The 23,599-nt window shown below is 37.0% G+C and overlaps 2 protein-coding genes across 4 annotated transcripts in view; one reads left to right on the top strand and one right to left on the bottom strand.

The window, feature by feature from the left end:
• The window catches only part of GABRA5 (gamma-aminobutyric acid type A receptor subunit alpha5), an 84,512-nt gene extending 67,049 nt beyond the window's left edge, over window positions 1-17,463 (bottom strand). Inside the window, exons 1-2 of the mRNA XM_026707445.2 lie at window positions 17,373-17,463; window positions 15,378-15,532 (exon numbers count right to left, since the gene is read on the bottom strand). Coding sequence (XP_026563230.1) covers window positions 15,378-15,463 — 86 coding nt within the window. The 5' untranslated portion in view covers window positions 15,464-15,532; window positions 17,373-17,463. The remainder of the gene's footprint in view (window positions 1-15,377; window positions 15,533-17,372) is intronic.
• GABRB3 (gamma-aminobutyric acid type A receptor subunit beta3) overlaps window positions 1-23,599 on the top strand; it is a 242,476-nt gene that overhangs the window by 54,178 nt on the left and 164,699 nt on the right. The window lies entirely within an intron of this gene.

Here is a 23,599-nt window from a genome sequence, read left to right on the forward strand (position 1 = left end):
AGTTTGCAACAATTTTTTGAAATAATCTGTATTAATGTTGAACAGTTGATACTGTTAGAACCTCTATAAAAATCCCAGAAGAGCAGGACCCTAGACTTGTTAGGTACACTGTTTTTTAAAGCTTCATGTCCCATGCTGAATGGCCATTACCCTAAACAGTCTTGATTACATGCAATGGATAAATACAAAGTACAGACAATAATTGATTGACTTCTCTCTGTAGATCAGTTTCCCAATTTGGATCTACCATTGACACTGGACAATCATGGAGCAAGTGACAAGGAAAACAGTTACCTCCTATTGTTAAACTGTTAAACCAGCTGCATCCCCAATCACAGGAGAAACTTACCAATAGCTTTGGTGACTCACATGCTGGTAGCCTCCAGTTTGAATTATTGTATTAGAAATTATGCTCTGTGAATAGCCAGTCTAAAGCTTGCAGCTGGGCTAGAATACCCAGCAGCATGGATAGCGTGAGTATCTCTTGAGATTTGACAACATCCATTTAACACAACTTCAATGGTTGCTGGTTGCTTTTTGAGGCCAATTAAAAATGTTTCTAATGATGTATAAAGCCTTACACAGCTTTAGATAAAGGATCTTGCACGATTGCCTAATCCCACAGAGTCTGTCTTGCATGATTAGATCATTGCAGCTCCAACAGCTACATTTGACACAAGAATTAGCTGTGAATGTGGCAGCATATTCGTCCAGTAAAAATAAAATAATTATACAGTTATTTATGTTTCTTTTTTTCTTGTTCAGATTCAAGTTATGGAACAAAGTGCCATTGGAGTTGAAACAAACCCTTTTTCTTATCCCATCTCACTAGACTTTAGAGAAGGGACCCAAACAGATAAAAGCTTTTACCAAGGCTTTAACTGTTTTAACTCTCTTTTGAATAGCTTATATTTCTATGATGTAAATATAAAGCATCATACTGTTTTAATAATGCATTAACTTTTGTTTTACACTGTGCTTTTGTATTTCTGGGAGCCATCTTGGGCCATTAATATGATTTAGCATACAAATACTCTAAATAAATTTAGAAATATGTAATGCATAAGTGGGAGGACAGGCATCTCTGTACAATAGAAGCACCCACTTTTTCTAGGTCTGTTGTTGTACTTGTTTCTTGAAAGATACTTTAAAATTTACATTCAAAAAGTTGTTGATCGGGCCAAACAAAATTTTAATTTGGTTATATAGTTCTACTTAGTTTAAATTAACTCAAGTGAATTGGATTATTCCACAGTTATGTAATGAATTATTTCTCACATTCTAATACATGTAAAAATACTATTTGGTGGTATCTTTTTTAAAGAAAAACTTCTGAAATTCTTTTCAAAGCTTTAGGGAGCCACATGTAGCTCAGGAGCTTCAGATTCTGTACACCTGCTTTAAAAAATATTCAACAGACTTTCAAACCAAAAAACTTGATGATTACATGAGTCTGCAAAAATCACTTCTCAGGTTGGCAATGGTTTTGCAGACCGTTATGTAAAAAGTCAGATGCAAGTTTTTCTTTTACAGGAAGATTATTAGAAAGAAAATAAGAGGTACTGATACATCAGGATAGATTAGTTCTAAACTGAAAAAAAGTTCAGCTGCCGGAATTCTAACTACATCCCTCTGAGTTCAATAAATATTATTAAATATATCTTAAAGAATCTTGGTCAATTTTTAGTTTTAGGCAGTTGCTAAAGAGTCTAACAATTCTAGCCTTAGATTAAAAGAAAGCTGTTTTCTACATGTTTCAGCTTCCCAAGGCCACCAAATAATCAATCAAATAACCATTAATTTCTATAGCATGGGATAAAGCAGACTAGAGTTTAAATTGAGGACTCTTCATACTGCAATGGGCATTCAAATTATTGTGTTTTATTTCATTCTTATCTACCATAAAGAATGTGAGAAAAACACTGCCAAATTATATTCCCAATTTTTCTGCCAAGTTTAGCCAAGAGCAATGGTCAAGTAGGACTCTGTCATTTCTGCAGCTACTGACCATGTATAAATGTACTTGTTTTCCTTTCTTTTTCTCTTTTCTTCTTATAACTCACCCCTTCTGGCCTTTTCAAAACCTTTTCTGTTTTAATTGACCTTTCACAAATCCTAGCTACTTTTTTAAGCTGAAGAACTTGAGAGACGGAAGCTGCAGGTGTAACACAGTAATAGTGAGAAGTAGCATACCATTTCTCAAAGACCTATTTGTATCTGTAAATTTTATATAAGTGGCTTTTAAAATCTTACAAATATGTATTGAAGCAGGCAATCAAATCAATTTCCTCAAAAACTCCTCAATTTCATCTTGATCTCACTTTCTCTGCCCTAAATGAGCATATATGAAAATTGTGATTTTATGGTGATTTTAACAATTGAAACGATGAGTACAGATGAGTAAAACAACCCCTTTTGATCATTTTATCTGTTTGAAATGGTTAAACTTGGACATTTCTTTAGAAGTTAAAAATAGCACATTGTCAAATGCAGACCACGCACAAAAGCAGTGAATGTAATTATGGTTCTGCTAGTCTGGTTGAAGCGTGGGGAGGACTTAAACCCTCTGTGCAATGTCACTTCTCTAAATGCAGGAAAAGGAAGCCCTAAAACATTGTTTTTCAAAATAATAGGGGGGGGGGAAGGAAAGATACTTTTCTTTGAAGAAATATTAGGACTGTTAAAAGCTCGTGTTTCTTTACTCTACACGCACTATTATGTTCTCTTTTTTTCTGGAAACATAGATTGTAGAATTATCCAAAGATAAAAAAAATCCAAGTTAGTGAGAAAAGAAAAATTGAAATGGTTCCATTTCTCACCTGAACTGCTGACACTTTCTGATGAAATCCTTTATGACTTAAACAACTAATGCTTTGTAGAGTTTCCTTGTAATTTTAATTCTATTTTTAGCTTCGTATAAGAAACAATTAGAAAACAAAAAAACAAAAACAAAACAGGAAGAGGAGGTATGACCTAGAATGCTTTAATGATTTCCAGTGCTTAATTCAGCTTTTTAGTTTTGATCAATTTAATGAAATAACACTTACGGGAATATACCTTTGTTTGATCTAGCACATATCCATGAAAAATATGTTAACACTTTTTTTAAATGTTATTTACCTTACAAAAAATAATTGAATTCTAAAGCAGTATGATTTTTATTTGCCAACTACCATGATTCATTGATGAAAAGGTTTTAGGGTAAATATAACATTGTTCTGATAAAACAATACCAAAACACATGGAAGCATTTGGTATATATGAATTTTATCCCACCAGAGACAACTATTATGTCCCCATATATGATTTCAGTTATTCACTTATTTGCAGACAAACTTACAAAAAGAAAAAGCACTTTAAGATATTGAACTTTTTTTAAAGGTTATTTACCTTACAAAAAATAATTGAATTCTAAAGCAGTATGATTTTTATTTGCCAACTACCATGATTAATTGATGAAAAGGTTTTAGGGTAAATATAACACTGTTCTGATAAAACAATACCAAAACACATGGAAGCATTTGGTATATAACATGTGAACATGTCAACTGAACTGAATTATTGTGGAATAACACATACAGAATGCACACAAGGGGGCATGCACATAATTCACCAATTAAAATTTCTACAAATTTTTTAGTATGACATATTCTTTCTATGTTAAGTGAAATGTACACAAGCATAGTTTGTCAATGAAAGGTGAGACAAACTGAATTTAGACAACCATTGGATGTCTGACTAACCTAATGTTGTTTGATGTTACAGATTCATGTCAGCAGCTAACACTTTAAAATATAATGAAGTAATAAATCACTCTTTAAATCACTGCTCAAATTTTACCTATGGTGTCTACGCCATATGTCTCAAGGAGATGCCTAACCTTTCACAAACAAATCAACTCAAATAGAGACTACTTGTTTCATTTTAATGAGAAGTAGATGATCAATGTATTCTCCAGCAGCTTGGACATAAAATTGAGAATCCTGCAAAATGTTCTCTAATCAGAACTGTTTCCCTGAGCAAAGACTGCACTGTTCTCAAGTAAATTCTGGATGGAAAACTCAAGGATAAGGTTCAAACATCATAACAAATATTTCTTATAAATTCCACTTTATTGTTCCATTTTACTGCTATGCTGTACCCACTTGCCAAAATCTCACTTGTCTTTGACCCAATATAACAAACAGTAAGACTATCAAAGAAGTCATGTATCTCTGTTATCATTCATGGTTTTTTTTCCCAAATTTTTTTATTGATTTTTTAAAAATAAACATAAACAAACAAAACACAAAACATGAAAACATAAAACATCTTTTTTGAAAGCAGCTTGATCCCGGCTTACATCTCTTCGTACAGACACCAATTCAAATTCATGTTCTATATAGCTTCTCCCCTCTTTTAACTCTCTTAATTCTATTTTATTTATTTCATCTCAATTTAAATCATTATACTTATATCCTTTGTCTGTCCCGTTTCAGCTGTCTATTATCTTTTCTCATTAAAACAAAGTTTCTCCTGTAATCACTGATTGGAGTATGACGCCTTTATATCTTTCCCCTAAATTTATAACACTTAGTATAATACATAGCTTTCATTCAGATTCTGCTTAGTACATTCTAAAGCTACAAACTATATTTTAAGAAAAGAAGAAATTATAAATATATAATATAATTAAAACAACAATCCATACCAGTTCAACTCTATTGTTAAAATTAATATTCATTTAAATCTTAAACATTTTACACATTACTTTTCAAATAAGTATCATGCTTCTATGGGAACACTTATAAATTTTGCGTAGTTACTTCCCCCCCATTTCACTTATATTTTAAAACATTGTGTAATTAAAATGTTCCCATTCCTTCCTAATTCAATTCTCTCATTTATTTCATTTATTTTATTCAAAAAAGTTTCACTGAATTACATTGAGTATTTTATCCCATTTTATAATCATATGTTGTTCCAATTTTCTAACATTATTTCTAATACAAGTATAACAATACAATCTTATGTACCTTTGCAGAATCTCTTTTTCAGTTATATTTTTACCCATTATGTCTGAATAAGTCCTGTTTCTTTACATCTTGTTCCAAACCTTTGTAGCTTCTCTTCCCTTCCTTTCTCCCTTGCTTCTTCTCTCTGCCCTTTTTACCCCCTTGTCTCTCCACCTCCATTTCCCTCTTCTGTGTTCCTCTTTTCTGTTGCTTTCTAACATTATATCCACTTTTCACCTTATTTTTCCCTTTTTTGGTTGTTTTTTTAGGTCTTAAATTCTCCATTCTCTTTCCCCCCTTTCCCCCTTCTTCCCCAAATAAAGTTACTTGTTCATTAAAGATGGCTTCTTCTTTGTCCCAATCTTCTTGTTGCGCAGTCTTTTCTTGTAGTTTCTCATAGGTACAGATCGCTATTTCTAAGAAATGAAAAATGGAGCCAAAAGAGCCCTTCCCTTCTTGTTCCTCTTCTTTATATTTTTTAAATTCCATTCATCATCCACAAGTAATGCCATTGTAAAAAAAAAAAAATTAAACAATCACCCAAGTGTTTTTAATCATTCAAATGTAATTTCCAAAAGTCCCCAAGTCACCAAACAATCCAAATACACACAAGCTGTTTCATTTAACACTTTCTTCTTTTTTCACTTTCTCTTCCTGGGGTTGCAAATTAGTTACAAAGTTCCATTTAAAATGTATCTTTTAGAAATCTTATTACAGCTTAACTTTAGATTCTTTTAAATTCCAAGCAGCCTCCTCCAGCCAAATCTTATTCTTTTCCTTTCCCTTCCCACTTACAGCAAAAAAAAGTTTTTCAAGAGTTCAGAAATCTTTATTGTCCCCTTAGCATTTAATTTTCCAGTTTAATTACCTGCTGGTGCCAAAGCGGGTTTTTCTGATTTCTCATTCATCTGCTGTCAACGTTAAGGAAGGAGAGTGAAAAAAAACAACTTTCCCTTTTCACTTTCATTCCCTGCTTCTGAATCTTCTTTGGGAGCTATGTATCTTTTTTGAAATTTAAATTCCAGGATACCTTAGTTGTTGCTTCTTATCCCGGTCAGCCAAAACTTTCACTTCTTAACTTCCTCCTGCACTTTCTTTTCCGGCTGAGTGCTTCTTTGAGGCGGCCATTTCTGACCACGTTCTTACCGCCTTCGGAAAAGGAGTTTAGCCAGCTGAGGAGGAGAGGTGCGGCTCCCCTCAAACCCTGCTGGGTCTCCCCTGTCTTCACACATGTACGGGGTGGCTTAGCCCCGAAGCCAGCTGGCTCAGGACACTCCAGTGGCGAGCCCAGGCAGAAACCGTGCACGATCGCGGATTCCTGCCTGCCCCGAAGCGCTGCAAACTGAAACCCCATTCATGTTATAAATTCATGACCAGGGGTGGACAATTAATTTTCCCAAAGGGCCATGAGAAACCGGGAATGCTGTGGAGGCCCATCATGTCCCATCCCCAATGCTACCACCACTCCGCTCTTCCTCACCACCAATCCACTGCTGCTACCCCAATGCCCCCCCCATTGCTTCTACCTCACACTGCCCCACCAATGCTGCCAATGACACTGGCCCAGTTGCGACTGCCTGACAGCCGTATAAAATGTCCAAGTCTGCTCATGGGGGTTGAACTGGCTACCATCAGGGACCAAAAGCAGAAGATGAATCTGGAGCCCAAAGAGATGTATTCCTGTTGCATTATTTTGCCATAATATTTAGCTACAATGAGATAAATGAATTTTGTAAAGTTTTGTTGAATGGGTTCATTTAAAACAGCAAACAGTTTGCTCAGATCATATAAAATATCCTGGAGCTTTTAGATGCAGATTTGTCATTTAAATGTTTAAAACACCACCATGTATTTTAAACATCTACAGGTAATTCTCAATTTACAACCACAGAATTTCCATTGCTAAGCAAGGTGACTGTTAACTGAGACACATCCAATTTTAAGGCTGTTTTTGTGCAATTGTTAAATCAATTACATGGCTAAATAAATCTTCTCCCCTTGACTTTGAAGATCGCCAATGGTGGTCCTGTAACTCCACGAGGTTGCAAACCTTCATAAATACATGCTGGCTGTCAAGCACCCAAATTTTGATCACGTACCCTTGGGGGTGCTGCAATGGTCATAGGCGCAAGGAGCAGTTGTAAGTAACATTTTTCAGTACTGTTGTATCTTTGAACAGTCACTAAACAAATGGTTGTAAGTTGAGGACTAACTGTATTGCTTTCAGAGGCTTCTCCTAATGGGCTTCTTTCATAAATGCAACTAAAATTAATCAGTTGCTTTAGACTTCAAGATAAATGTTGGTTCCGAAGCAAATTCTCTTTATTATAGATGCTTCTCCAGCAATATGGAAAAAGGGAGAATGTTTACCATAGAGAACACATTTCTGCAATTGTCTCAGGAACCTCTCCTACAAATGAAGAGGCATTGGGAAAATTGTTGGAAAAGTTTTGCTTTTAATGACTTTGTTCTTAACATAAATTTAAACTGAATAAATAGCAGAGGTTACCTTTTAAAATATGTATTTTAGAGATATGTATATAACCCATGAGCCAATATGATTGGCCTTGAAAAAAACTAAGGCAGGGTAAGTCATGGCTGGGCTCATATCCAGAACTAAAAGCTTACTAGGAAGTGAAAAAAAAACCCAGCATATATTCTGTGAAAAAGGCCATGACAAACTACTTCCATGTTGTTGCCAAGAAAATTACATGGAATGTTTGGGTAGTCACCAGGAGTTGACATCACCTAAGATATTGGGTTTTTTTTTAATAGCCTGAAGCAGTCTAGCATTTTTAAGAAAGAAGAAAATAACTTCCACAAAGCATTGTTTACCCACAGTGTGAAATAACTGTATATAGAACTTGAGTATTGGTTTTTGTCAAATACGGTTGGCAGGTTTTAAAACAATTTTTTAAAAATTGAAAACTTTCTAGTTCAAGGTTATGTAGGATATAATAATTCATTATGAAAACTCAAAAATGTCCATTCTGCTTTGAAATTCATTGATTAATCAGTATTTCTCATCTTAACTTGCTTTACAGGATTGAAGTAAAGAAAAAAATAGAAGGAAATTCTCCAAGATAAACAAATGTGTTTGTTTTCTTTTGTGGAAATGAGAGATGTGCTCTATATTTCATGGGCTAATGGCTTGGCTCTACTGGTAGCTTGGCTCTACCAGTTAAATTATCTCTTTTTCTCTCTTATTCTGACAACACCCAAAGGTGGGTAAAATCAGTTAGGCTTTGTCACCCACTGCTTTGAAGAAAGTTAGATGTTGCCAGAATTGAAGCAAGGGCAACAGAGGCAGGATAGACAGTAGATTTCCTACCAATAGAGATTTATGCCAATTCAAGGTAACTGGGCTAGTCCTTTGCAGCAAAAAAATAATAATACAAAATTGCTAAAACAATAGCAATTCACACATTACTGTGTATTTTTCTGTTTGGTAATACTATTTCATATCCAATTCATGATTGTCATACTGACTATTTCTCATAAATTAAAAGAAAGGGATCCAAGTGCAAAATGACCTGGATATGCCTCAGAATTAAGTCATGGGAGATCTGTCCAAGAAGAAAGGTCTATTTGTATTACGTCACTATTTTGATCTCTTCTTTATGACAAAGTCTTACACATACAGATCTAGAAAAGCAGATCTATCCTCATAACCTTTATCGGATTCATTTCTCCTCTAAAATCAACAGAATTCTAGGTCACCTTAAGGCAGAAGCTTTAGTTTGCTCTTGCTTCATAAACACCCAGGGAACATCTGTTTTATGCATGAAATATCTCTATGGCATAGAAAAGTGGATAGTTAGATAGGTGCATGTTTATGTTTCTAATTTTTCCACAGAGAGAAAGATAAATTGCATAGGGGTAATTGTGTAGGTTGATTATAACAGGGACAACAAAATATATTTGACACATTGAAGGGTAGTCAACATAGTTTGCAATTATTCGGTTAATCATCAGTATAACAGAGCCAAATAAGTTTGCTCACAACATCTTAGGTATGGACACCAGAAAACCTCCAAAAATTGCCTTGGGTTGTATTTTTTTATGGGAAATATAATTGCAATTTGAAAGTCTTTTTGTTACATATTCACACAATGCATTTTCAATCTCTTCTTTTCATTATACTCTTTTTCTTCAATGTTATTTTCTCCACCACTCCTTGTAAGTGAACCATTCTGAAAATTTGTTTTGTGAGATAGACAGGCAGGCAGGCAGGCAGGCAGGCAGACATTTGAGTGTTATTTAAATATTATTCACTGTCTAACTACCAACCTTTCTAAGTAGGGATGAGAAAATATTGCTGGGCATTATTTTGCCTCATCCCTTAATTGTCAAGAAAGATACCATTCTTGTTCCAAATGAATTTGTGTGTGGATGCCCAGCCCTGAAATCAAAACCTACCTAATCAAAACCTACCAGTATTGAGTGAGATACATTTTCTTGTATGGTGGAGAGGAAAAATAAATAGATTAAGTAATTAATTAGCTGGAAACTTCAGGGCTAGATCCTCAAAACTAAGGCCATAAAAATGTTCCTAACCTCCAGTTCCACAGACTTTAGGAGTTTAGGATAAGGAGGGACGTTTTTTTAATGTGGAGTTTATGATAAGGAGGGATGCTTTTTTAATGTGCCTAACACAAAGCTCACAGGTGTACTTCCATAGATAGTTGCTCAGGTATAGATGTAGGACCCATGTTTAGATATAGGTATAGATATAGACCCTGGAAATCTTTTTCTGCTCATGCTGGTTCCAAATAGGAAAATCTTGGCAGCAAGGAATTCAACTTTCAATCCTTCATCAATATTTCTGTGGCACTGTCAAGTAAATATATACTTCTATCCACTCACCAAGGGAGGTCTTAGAAAGGTGTGCATGATTATCTCCACAGAGTCTCCAAGCATCAAATTCAATTTGAAGGTTTTACCTTTATAGATACACCACAGATAATTTTGCTAGTGTTTGTGGTGCCTCCAAAACAAGGCATTTGGACAGCCATAGAGAAGCAGCTTTGAATCTTCAACAATATTTTCAAATGGTATTTTATTGCCCTCCTACTTAAATCAATGGAAGGTTAAGAAAAAGAAAAAGAAAACTATTCAAACCACCACAACAACAAAAACCTAAAAGGACTATTTTCGTTCTGGCTTGCTACTGTCAGTGTGAGATGGCAGGTTATCAAATATGGGGGCTCAACAGCACTGAACGTGGCAATATTCTCATGTCTGTGTCCTGACAAGATCGATGTTAGGTGTAATTATTGTGTTTTGGTTTTGCATGATAACTAATATAGAGAGACCCTAGATACAAGCATACCACATGGATATTACATCCATGCAGCTTTTTGGCAGCATTATGAAAATAATTTATCATTGCCTTCTTCCAGGAAACGTTGAAACACTCATTAGGTGAGCTAAGAGATATAAGTTTTCTAAGATTGCCCCATTCAGGTACTAACTAGGATCAACCCTGCTTAGCTTCCAAAATCACCCAGCACAAACTAGGTGCTGAGACCTTCACGATAAATCAAAGTAGATTAATAACTTTTATTTTAATTGCTATAATATTAAACTTAGCTAAAATTAATATGGAGATATTTTTTTTCTAATGTTAAGAAATCAGCGTTCATAAAATTAATAGTTAGGATATATATTTCAAATCTATAACACACTCTGATTTGTTAATTTCCAGAACTTGTACATTCCTGCTTTTCTAGCCTAATTGTTAAAATAGACTATTCTACAGCTTACACATTCATTTAAAACAAAGAAGGCATTTCCACTTACTATAAAAGAAAAACAAAAAAATCATATATTGCACTGCTTACAATATATTGGTTTTCTGTTTACTACTTTTACAAAATACACCATAAAACAAAAAGTAATTACTGAAATGTCAGGATGTGATAAATGGACACAATTGGTGTCAACTGGTGTATTGAAAATGCTGCTTCAATTTATTAGAGAAACCCTTATGAAGATCTATATGGCTTTTCTACGGAATCCCCAAATATTTCTCAAGGTAGTTACTAAACTGCAGCTAAAAAGAGAACCAAATTCTTTGGCTCAATTATGCAAACTTTCACAAACTCCTGCATTGCTCAATTGCGCATCAGAATAGTCTATAGCCAACAATGCAGTGCATGGAGAATTTCACTCCTGGAGTGGATTAAGAAGAACTGTTTGGCAAATGTTATCCATTTAAAAATGATTTTGCTAAAAACTTTTAAGGACAAATAACACAGACTACAATTGCCTATCTCTGCCAAGCTGATAAAATACTGAAAAGCCTCACTTCCTTTTACTGTTCTTTGAAAAAAGGTTTATCAAAACTTACACAAGAACACTTCTAACTTTTATTTAGAAATCAGTCTTAACTCCTGATGACTTCCTGGACAAGGCTCTACAATTTTCAGAAGTGACATTGCCTGCTTCCTAGTGTAAGAGAAAGTGACTACCCCAAGGTCACCTACTTTGCTTTGTGCCTAAGGCTGAACTAGAAATTCAGTCTCTTGGTTTCTATCCTGATGCCTTTACCCCTACACCAAACTGACTCTCAGTATTCTTAGAGGGAATTAGGAATAATTTATTACATTTCTTATTTTGAATAACTATATTTGTTATCTTATTAATAGTGCTACATACTCCAGAGCAGAACCAGATTTTAACATCACCCAGAAAATATTTGCTTCTATTAAAATGGTTTACTGGGCTGCTTCAGCAAAAAATATGTAACTATATTTATTGTTCAACAATTTTAAATCAACTGTCCAGCCTTGAGCAACTATTGTCAATAACCATTCTTATTCCAGTTTTTAAGATTTCCTCTTGAAATTTGTCAACCATACACAAATATCCTCTATTTTTAATTCCTTTTGACTAAGTACGCTCATAAGAACAAGTTGTTCAACACTCCAATTGATTAAAAAATTATAAATGTACTCAAGTTTAAAATAAAAAGACATTCAAATAGTGAAGTGGAAGAAAAATCAAAATCTCCCTTCTGTACTTATTTTGCCTTTTTAAGGTCATAGCAACTAACAATAAAAATCAGTACAGAACTGAAAGTTATGACTTCTTGTAACGTATCTTAATAAAAGCAGTTTGGTGGGGTTCCAATGAACACTAGATAGACACTTCTAACCTTCAGCTTCAAGTTAGGTAAAATAACTATTAAATCAACACATTTTTGTAATCACATAATGCCCGTAGTATGAACAGGATGTGGCTCATTACTTTCCCTTTTGTGGGATTAAACATATTATTGTCTCTGGACTACAGCTCACCTCAGACCACTCTTCCTGAACTTCATTCATTTTGCTTTTTCACTGATATATTTTTCTCTTGAGAACCAGGAGCAGTGATCCAGTTATTGTATTTCTTTTAAGCCTATGTTTTATTACATGTATCCCTTCCCAGTCCCTGGACAAATGGAATATGCCTCTCCTTGCAAGAATACAACCAAACAACTAGGCCAGGGGTCCCCAAATTTGGCAACTTTAAGAAGTTGGGAGTTGAAGTCCACAAGTCGTAAAGTTGCCATGTTTGGAGACCTCTGAACTAGGCAAATAAACTATATTCAGCTGGGACCAGTGATGACAGTTGAATTAGGACACCACACCTAGGTGAACTAACAATAGAAACTGTTGTTTGATCCCACAATGGCTTCTTTCACTGACTCTCAAATGGGAGCTTTCTAGTAAGCTTCCACTGAGACAATAGTGCTCAACCACTTGACTTTCATTTTATCTACTTTCAACTGGGACGTGTAATACCACCAGCTGAAAAGTCACAGGACAAGCCAGGCACAATGAAAATATATGTTACCTTTTCAAATTATCGAGAACTTGTCAAGTGATCTTTATTATAACACTATTCTTTTCACTATGATTTCCACTAACTAGTGGGGAAAAAAAGATTTATTTATTTTAAAATAAAAAGCTTTTTAATATGTTTCTCATTAAAACCTAAATTCCTACTAAAATTCTTCAGATTATAAAATCCACTCAAGATCCTCCTGCTAAAAAAACAACAGCAGAAGTAGGAATGCTTTAAAGATTGTCATTTTCTTTTCTACACATAATTAAAGTATTCTCTAAGGGGTTTGTGACAAGAATCAATGTAGAGAAAAATAAAAAGTACCTGAAAGGAAGGGAGACATGGAGGAGGGGAAAGTGGAGATTATTTAAAGCAATTAGAACACACTTGGTTATTTCACAGTCCCCAGGCCACATCCAGCACTGTCCAGCCCACAGGAGGTTAATCAAAGATTATAAATCAGTGTAAATAGGAATATACCTTGTACACAATACAACTAAATTGCTTATATTTTGAAGGTGACCGCTACTTTTTTTTCCAATTCACGTATGTACACACCTACACACCTTCACTGTAATGTATTGGTCCTAATGGTTTGGCCCGCCACAACAATCCCAGTTTCTCAAGTGTCCCCCTGTCCACCCTTAACTTAGAACATTTTATGTTATCTTATAGAAGAGTCCCATACATATCTAATTAGAACTGCGTCACATTATTAGAATTTTTTTTTTTGCAACCTTTCCTTTTAGATAGACCAATGTGACCTCAGAATTGAAGCGTGTACAGGTAAACCTTGACTTACAACCACAACTGAGATCAAAATTTATGTTGCTAAGTGAGAAATTTGTGAAGTGAGTTTTGCTCCATTTTATGACTTTTTTTGTCACTGAATCACTGCAGTTGTTAAATTAGTAAGAGGGTTGTTAAGTGAACCTAGTTTCCCCATTGACTTTGCTGCTCAGAAGGTTGCAAAGGCTGATCACATGACCCAGGATATTGCAACCATCATAAATGTGAGTCAGATGTCAAGCATCCAAATATAAATCACGTGACGATGGGGATGCTGCAATGGCCATCACTGTGAAAAATGGTCAAAAGTGACTTTTTTTAGTGCTGCTGTAACCACAGTCACTAAATGAATTGTTGTAAGTTGAGGACTACCTGTATTGAGATCTACTAACATCATTTGCTTAAGGCTTATTTTTTGTAATTATTGAGAAAGGCAATGGCAAATCACTTCTGGAAAACTTTGCCAAGAAAACTGCAGAGATTTATCCAGGCAATTTCCGACAATCGGAAATGATTGAACAAAAAAAGAAAAGAGAAGAAAAATTAGTGATCACTGCACAACATCACAACTTCCGTCCCTCAATCTAAAGCTTGACATTTGGCAACACTTTTCTATCCAGATGATTTACACGGTAGCACTGACTTTTTTAATCCCAATGCAGTAAAATACTAGAATGCACACCTAAGATGTCTTAATCAGAAATCAGTGAATATCTTACTATCCCATAAATCATTCACGTACAGTATACCCGTCCTAGGCAAAACTCAACAAAATTAACTGTTCTATATATAACACTAATTCTCATGGTCATTAAGTCTGTCTCGTCTTACAATTTTCATACCTGCTAGCCAGTCTTTGTCCTACCGCAAGGAAATAATCCTGATTCTGGAGAAGTGGATAGAAATGCCCTCAACAGAAAGAATGAACACAAAAGGAAGTTGTTCCATTGGTATTTCTTTGATATCCTCATTATAGTGATTTATTCCATCTCTGTCCCATACTGTTTTCATAATCATTACATTACATTGTGAGAGAACAGAACAGACAGAAATTGGGCGAGATGTAACTGCATCGAAAGCTTGGAAACCACCAGAGCTCACCACCAGAACAGAAAGTGCATTTATAAGCAATTGTCACTAGTAGGCAACAAGTGAAGGATAAGCTATTAAACATCTACTAACAAAACTTGTAACAATTTGCTGAATAAGAAGAATGGTCATATAAATATTTTAAATGAATAAAAATAAAAATGTGATACATATATTCAGAGAACATGCATCTTTTGGTAATGTGTCGATTTCCTTTCTGAACAGGAGGGAAGTTGGAGAGAAAGCAAATGAGCAAGACATACTATTCTGGTTGCTGTAACTTTCAAAATACAGACTACCTACTAATTAACTAACATTCTCTTTCTAATAACTACCATGAGCTAGATACATGGAACAATGTTGGAATAGAAATACTAATGTGTATTTTATTTGATATCAGTTTTATGAATTACATCTGACTTGCTTTCAGAATATGCCCATCTTATTGCTGTTTTACAGTTGAGTAAAATTGTAAACAGTTTGTCCCAAACTCTTCCCCTCTGTCATTGAGGATCATAAAATGTATTACGATATTTCTCTTAGGTCTTTTTTATTTTTAAAGAAGCCGTGGTTTTTATATACATTAAAAAGCAAAAAGAAACTTTGAAATCCTGCAGTTTGGCAAAGATTTACTAAACTGTACTTTTAAAAAGTCATTTAGTGAATACTTACCCAAAATGACTGACTAAATCCATGGAAATCCAAAGAAAAAAACAGTTTTTGATCATGATAAAATCAGGAAGCATCCCATTGTCCATTCCCAATGAAATTGTTAATAGAATTGGCTGACTTTGTTGTAGTGTGCCTTTATCACTTTTCTTCTGGAGCTGCATGAAATAAAAGTGCCACACTGTAAATGCTTAGTTCGATGCAATTAATACGCTAGATTTCAAGCAATACATACTACAGTATTTGTCCAATCAATCAAGGGTCTATTCAAGATATCTGGATGACCAAACCAGTGTGAGATGATGTAAGTCTCATCCTATTTGAAAGATCCATATATTAATTAAATCACCTGGCCCATCTGAATCACAAGTACAATTGGATCTTTGGGGCTACACTCTATCTAGATGACTATCCAGATATACAATATAAAACTTATTTCTTATTCAGATCGATCAGATAAATAAGGAATACACCCTTTTCTGATTGGAACGTCTATTTTTACAAAATGGCTGTTTAATCCATCCTTTGTCTCTTTATTTCTGTATGGATGCTGTGTGTGTGCACACACTACATAAAAATCATTCTTTTGGCTTACTTATTTTCTCAGTTTTAGAAAGGTGGCTCATCTGCCCTGAAATTCAGGATGCCAACATACAGCGCTGTCTTAAATAAAACAAAGGCCATACTGATATTTGCTTTAGCAGTGTATCACACAGAAAGGGCGGAGAAAGGAGCAAAGGACAATACCTGAGCCCCAAATTGAGTGGCATTGCTTCCCTACTTGTTTGATCCCTAAGGAGCAGGCTAATTGTAACTGGGTTGCTCAGAAACATCTTAATGGCTCCAGAATTGTCATAGTTTGCTGGAGATACTATGCACTGAATGCCAGGGATGTGTGTGCGAAGGGCTTTTTTTTTTTTAAGTGATGTGGCAGCCATCAATCTCTGGAAACCGTCAAGTGACAACAGAGATTGATGGAAGGACTCGGTCTCTTTTAAAATTAAAACAAAACGCTTTTCCGATCAGGTTTACTTGTCAGCGACGTTGCCTCGCTTAGAAACGATCTCCAGTTCTCTGCCTCCTTCACACTCTGGAATCGTGGATAGGCGCCTTCATACACACACCCACACATACACACCCGCGCTCTGCTCCGTGGGCACCCTCGCCCCCCTTCATCCCCCCCCACTTCCTCGGTCAGAAAAAGAGGGCTTTGCAGAAGAACCGCAGCCTTCCTAGGCTTCTTTCCGAGCCCTTCCCGCGTCCTAAAATTCACTTACCCGCCTCTCGCCAGAGCCCTGGCTGATCCCCCTCCCCGGGTTATGCGCACAAAATCTCTCCAACCCAACCACCACCTCAACAGGAACGCACCTCCTCGGACCGACCGGGAACGGGCTGGGCCCGCGGCCAGATCCAGTCGCACCGTCCGGTTGGCGGCTTTTGGGTATCCTGCGGTTGCACCTGCTGTTGCTGTTGCTGCTTCACCTCAGCGCCCAGCGCTGCAATGAAGCCGCTCGGACGGCTCACGCTTCCCGCCCGCCAACCTCCCTTGGCCCCCCGCGGGCGCTCCCAACTCCTACAAACTCCTGCAGAAGTGCAACTCGAGGAGGGTCGGCCGCCATCCCCGAGGGCGGCCCGGCTGCGCTCTCCCCCTTTTCTGCAAAGCGAAGAGGGTAGCTCTCCTCATTCGCCCCGACCAAAACTCTCCCTGCCCTTCCTCACCATCCGGAGCGTCGAAGAGATTCCCCCCAACAGGCGGAGGGAGTGGCCCCGTCGAAACCAAAACGGGCCCTTGGAGGAACCGGATTTGCTCCCAAATACGCGGAGCTGGTCTCTTGCCTTCGGGCCGGAGGAAGGTCTGCCGGTCGCCGGCTCTGTCCGACTCCGCATCTCCCCTCCTTTCGTGGCCCGCCGCCATCCCCCCCGACAGAATAGCGCAAACGCTCCCGCCAATTCATCACCCGGGGCTAAAAAAAAATAATAGTAATAGTAATAGCTTACCAATTGGCCGCGCGAATTGCGCCTCTCTCCGCGATCGCTTTCCGCTAGGGCTGCCGCCGGTGAATTCGAAGCTGATACTACTACCGGTGACAAAACATCTTCGTTCCCCCAGGCCTTCCCCCACCCCCGAAGAAATCCCGGGAAGGGCGTTAGTTGCTTTGATGCGAGCGGCCTCCCATTTTCCACGGCTCCCGGCGATTCCTCCGCTCTCTTTCCTTCGCCTCGGATCTTCCCCGATCCCCGCTAGCCTTTCCCTCGTACTCTCCACATGGCTATTCCTGGACTGGCAGAAGAACGACTGCCGCGCGGCGCGGCGCCGACAGAGGCCGCTGCAAGAGGAGCAAAAATAGTTCATCTTAATTGCTGCGCCCCTATTTTTACATACGTAAAAAGCTGCTTAGCCAAGCGCTCCCGAAGTGCTATTGTTTCGAGGACGGAGGATTCCGAAGGCGGAGGGGTAGTTTGTGCACCCTTTGTTTGGGATTCTTCAGTTAGGGTAGACCCAGGTTGACAGGACTGAAGTGGGGTTTTTAAGAATCCGTAGCCTCTCCGACCGATAGGTGCGGATAAGAGAAATGCTATAGGAAATTAGAACGCTCGCCCTTTCCCGCTGGATTCATATCGTTTTCTTATGTCCTCACACGATTTAGCCTGTTCGCTGTTTGAGTGTGTGTCATAACAAGATTGTGCCGTCAGAGGGATAATGAATATCCCCAGCAGATGAGATTGGTGGATTGCCTTGGACAGAAAGAATGGTTAGTGAAACGATAACACCTTATCAGTCCCAAGTACTTGAGGGAAATGAAACTCCACCAATGTATGTTACTTTGGAATTTGCTCTAAATTACTTTTAAATAAATACTTACAATTTAGTTCTAAGTAAATATTTGTAGCAGTATTCTGTCATTCCAGTTGCACTTCAGTCAACATTCTGGATGTAAATTTCCAAATTCAAACAAATCTGGACATACTTTCTTCAGAAGTGCAGCAGCCATAATTCTGTTTCTTCTAGGTCAGAGAGGAGCAAAGGAGAGTGTGAGCCACAGGCCCTACTCCACCAACGACACTACATCATCACCCGTTTAGTACAGGACTTCCTGGGTCACCCTTCCTTTGGGATCATGCAGGTTCTGTTAGCCAGAAGATTCCTCAGTTTCTTATAATCCCAGCTCTTTGTCTCTGGATAGATCTCAGTTTGAAGTGTAATTTTGAATTGAACAGCAAAGTCTTTTTCTTAAAAATAATGTTGCATTGTCTAATAACCAAACCTGTTTTCAAAGGATGGAATGGGATATAGATAAATGCATTTCTTGCTATGGTCATATGCTATGATCTCAGCCTTAGAGAACAAAGTAAGCTGGTTTGGCAGACTTCCTAGAGAAAGCAACAGTGGGATATACAGTATAATCCTGGTGTAGCTCTTCTTTTGGCCCTCTTTGCTTCTCCCAACTATCCCTCTTTGTATAATAATCCTTTGTAAGTCTCAGTTCACAGGAGGTGTGGGAACCTGAGATATATTTTAGTCCCCACTTTTCTTTTTGTCCTGGTTACTTCTGCTAGCAAATTATAGTTTGGTTCACATATTACAAACCTTGTATGTTTGATGAGGTCAGCTACTGCAGAGTCATATGTTTTGTGATATGTTACTCGGCAATAGTTAATTTGCTGCCGATGACCTCCTTATTTAAAGCATGTCTTACTGCTTATGGCTTGCATGCCTCTATGAAACTCTAGAAATATACATAAAATGGTCAGTATCTGAATTGATTTCATTGTATGAAAAGACCTTCCATCCCAGGAGCTCTAGCTTAGTGACAGAACACATCCTTAGAAACAGAAGGTCCCTGACATTTCCAAAGGCTTCGGGAAAAGCCATCACTGAAATCTCAGAACACTGTTACCTGTAAGTAGACAATGTATGTTCAGTCAGAATTGGGACAACCTGCAGTACCAGTTAGAAGATAGCAGGTGCTCTGAATTGGTATAACTGGAAGAAAGGAGAGTAAAAAAATCACCTCAGTTAGCATGGAAGTAGTCACTTCTTGTGGGGGGAGGTTTATCATGTCCTAAAGCATTGAGTGGTCTGACAATTGAGTAACTTTTTGTCCAAAGAACTAAGAGTATTGTTCTGAGAGGGGATAAATTCCCATTCATGGTGGAAGCATAGGCATCTTTAAGCTGGAATTATTTCTGAAAAAAATGCTGACAATTGCACTGAAAGTATATATTCTGGAATGAACCCCATATGCTTATTCTTCACTAAGGCTGTAGCCCTCTGTATACATTCATCTGGAAACTACTCACTGAACTACTTGTGATGGGAATCAGGATTCCGGAAGATGCTGCTTGAGTCACCTTTATGACAAATTGGCCCATGAACTATGCTCATTTCTGTAACTTTGAATCCTACAAGAACCTATTCTCCATTATATCTTTCACCAAGGTATGGTGGCTTAATAAGTACATCTACACCTGTCAATACGAAAAATATATTAACAGTAACTTGCTATCAGACACAGTCCATGACCATTTTTTCATAATGGTATCCCTTAAGGGTATTCATCTCTTTCTGTAAAACTGTCCATTAGCCTCAGAGAGATTTGAGTGGTTGACATTAAAACTTCTACTCTTTTTCCAAAGTTCATCGTGCATTGATTTCTTTGTGAGATTGCATAGACTTAATTTAGGTGTCCCTGCATTCTTACTGTTTCAGTTTGCTCTCCTCTTGCTTATAGATATGCTTATCATAAGCTCCATTATCTAACATGTATATATATAAAATTCACTAAGATTACTATTGTTATTATTTTTAAAAAATGAAAACCAAGGAAGGCGAGAATCTTTACTATAGGTAAACAGTTACAAAACATCTAAATTTAAAGGCAAGTGAATGAAGCAGTTTCAAACTAATAGTGCTACCATGTTAGCATGTTCGGAACTGAAAATATTAAAATCCATACAATTAAAAATAAAGTCTACACAGATATTCCAATTTCATATTCTAGTATGAACTTAAATTATTCATATGAAAAATATTGGGAACTGTTACATAGACATTTATTTTAAAATATGAACTTGCTCTCAAGTGCGTATCAATTAGAACAGGGGTGTCGAACTCGCGTCGTCACGGTGGTATCACATGATGTATTGGGACTTCCCCCCTTTGGCTAAACTGGGTGGGGGCGGAGCCAGCATCAGTGGTGGGATTTAAAATTTTTTACCAACTGTTCTGTGGGCTGGCTTGGTGGGCATGGCAGGGGAAGGATACTGTAAAATCGCCAGTCAGTGGTACTGGCTTGGTGGGCATGGCAGGGGAAGGATACTGTAAAATCGCCAGTTCTCTGAACTACTCAAAATTTCCACTATTGGTTCTCCAGAACTGGTCAGAACCTGCTGAATACCACCTCTGGCCAGCATGTGACACATCCAGCCCATGGGCCATGAGTTTGACAGCCCTGATTTAGAACAATAGTGCAATTATAAAGAAAAAAGGGGCATAAGGATAGCTCTATTGTTTACTAATTTCTGAATATTAACCGGAGACATAGGGTCTCAATGAAAAGTATGAGTGCCCAGTTGAAAAGCAAACACCGTTTTGGCTTGCAGCCTAATATTATAATGTTGAAAAAAATCTCTTGAAGGAAAGTATGAATTATTCTTAATAGTTTTAACAATAAAAATATTGTTAAAGTGACAAGATCCAGTTTGCATCACAATTATCTTACTGTTTCTTTACACTCTTATAGAATGTCTTGAAGCGTAAACACAGTTGAGAGCAGTTTTACACATTTATGTAATGACACGATAGCTGTAATTATTAGGTGACAGGCTTAAATATTACAACCTAGGTCAGACTTAGGCCTGCTTTAAAGAGTCCTTGTTACCAACTGGGCTAAACAAATCTGTACGCAGCATTCATGGCTTTAAATGTTTACAGAGTCTATCACATAGCAGTTAAGACTGACAAATGATTATGAATGTATGTGAGTTATAGGTGTTCAGGACTACATTTGTTAAAATAGCTGTGCTTCGAAGGAGGCAAATTCCTGTTATTCAAACCAACAGAGACAAACAGGAAGATGCATTATCTCAATTGTGTAACTCTAATGAGAAAAAACCCCTAGTTTTTAAAAACTCTTTAAATAGGATCTCTTCAGTGTCTAAGCCATGGGATCAAATGAATCTTCAACCAGTTTTCCACTTCCATTTAATAAATGTAAATAAGCCTATCCTAGATTTTAAATGTAGGTTAGATGAGATAGTAAGAAAGAAAATGACCTTTATCATTAAATACAAAATGCAAAGAAGGGAATTGGCCTAGAATTTTGTTTTCTGAATCCTAAGAGAGTCCCAGTGTCTTGATTTAATTCTCATCTGTTTCGACTTTGATCTGGTCTCAACATTTCACTTCTTTTAATGTGTCAGATCTCCCCTCCCCTTTTTTCTTAAGCACATAGTTTAGATGAATATTCATGTGACAAATAAGAGAAACCATTAGCAAGAAAGATTCTAGAAACTGGATGACAGCTATAATGTCAAAGCTTGTGGATTTTTTTAACTTTTCAAAGAAAATGGAAAAGTTCACCCCACTGCAAAACAGAACATTTGATAAATATCAACTTAATTTTAGGAGCTTGTTCTTGCCATGATAGCTACCATCTTACAGGCACATATTGCTAAATCCCATCTGTTCAGTCCGCATTTTCCTCCTGTTACTTAGCATGAAACGTGACATATAAATCTATGCAGTTTATACCTGGACCATTAGAGGGTACTATTGTCCTATAGAAACCTATGATGAAGGAAAAGAAAGAGAGGGTGTTTTGCGCCTCAGACTGTTGCACATACCAGTAAGGTTGTTTGGACAGGCGGTGGAGCACTTACTCTGCCTATGGTGGATAATCTATTCTGTGCAGAAATCTGAAACCTGTGCAGACGTGCATATCACTCTATAATTGTGACAATAAACAAGCAAAAGACAAAAAGCAATTTATCAACGTCAAAGGAATACTGCATACATTTCATTGTATATCATCTGATTATTGTTTCCAATCCTAGAGATAAAATACATGTTCCAATTTTTTATTTAGGCATTTATGGCTTGTTATTTATTGCTTAGGAAGAAAAAAAAAACTTTATGGCTTAGAATGGAAGCCATTCATAGATTAAGCACATACACTCAAATGACAGATTACCATGCCTGAATAGCTTTGCCCTATGGATTCTAAGCAGTATATTTTATATTTCCATTATGTTTCAACCCTTCCATTCTAAAGTAACTTTTGACAGCTGTTTTATCATGAGATAATTGTACTTCAAACATTTTATTCAGAAGGTGATATGGATGGACTCCAAGAAGGGGTGATGGTGTTAAAAAACATCGAGAAGCAGTTTTCAAGCTATTTATTCTAGAGTAGAGCAGAAGACAAGAACAGTCGGAAAGAGCCTGATAAAAAGACAAAGTGGCTGGATTCTACCCTGTTGACCGAGGCATAAGGTTACAGCAACTCAATGAAAGCAATTACTAGCAGATAATCCTGTTGATATGTCCATTGTGCCACCAGGCAGCAACTATGTCAGAACAGCACCAAAAAGGGACCATAAAAAAGAGGATAATTTCTATCTAATAGGGGTTAAATGAAATACTTTCAGAAAGTTTAGCTTATTTTTTGTTGCGGTTGTTGTTGAGAGGAGAAAACATTTGGCCATGATACATTTTTTTCTTAGCCCCTCAGCTGTTGATACAACATTTACCGGTATTTCAGAGATTTGTTAAAGAACACCCGGATGGATAAAGAGTTATTCATTTGCTTCATTATCTCACTTCCTAGATATGAGTGACATTTGTGAATTGCTAAAATGGGATGATATTCCTCTGATGTGTTGATAAGGAAATATTCTCCGCCAGAGGCCATGTGGTCCACATAGGCTTCATTTTTGATACCAAAGTAACAACTTAACTACTGACAGATAATCAGTGGAGTCTGATCAAGTGAATGAACAACAGAAAGACTTGATTTGCCTCTGTGCCACTAGCCATATCTGAATGTTTAAGGAGCAATGAATATGTTTTTTGTGATCAAGAAAGAAAAGTTGTACCTTGTCCCAGCTCCTGTGAAACATACAAGAGCAAGTAAAACAAAAATGATAATATAAACTGCAAAACTATGTTCTATATTTCTATATCCTAGAAAAATGATATTTTTGCCAAAAATACAGCATTTTCT

The sequence above is a fragment of the Pseudonaja textilis genome, chromosome 8, assembly GCF_049901715.1.
Source record: "Pseudonaja textilis isolate UNSWEBS1 chromosome 8, rPseTex1.2, whole genome shotgun sequence".
Classification (NCBI taxonomy): Eukaryota; Metazoa; Chordata; class Lepidosauria; order Squamata; family Elapidae; genus Pseudonaja; species Pseudonaja textilis.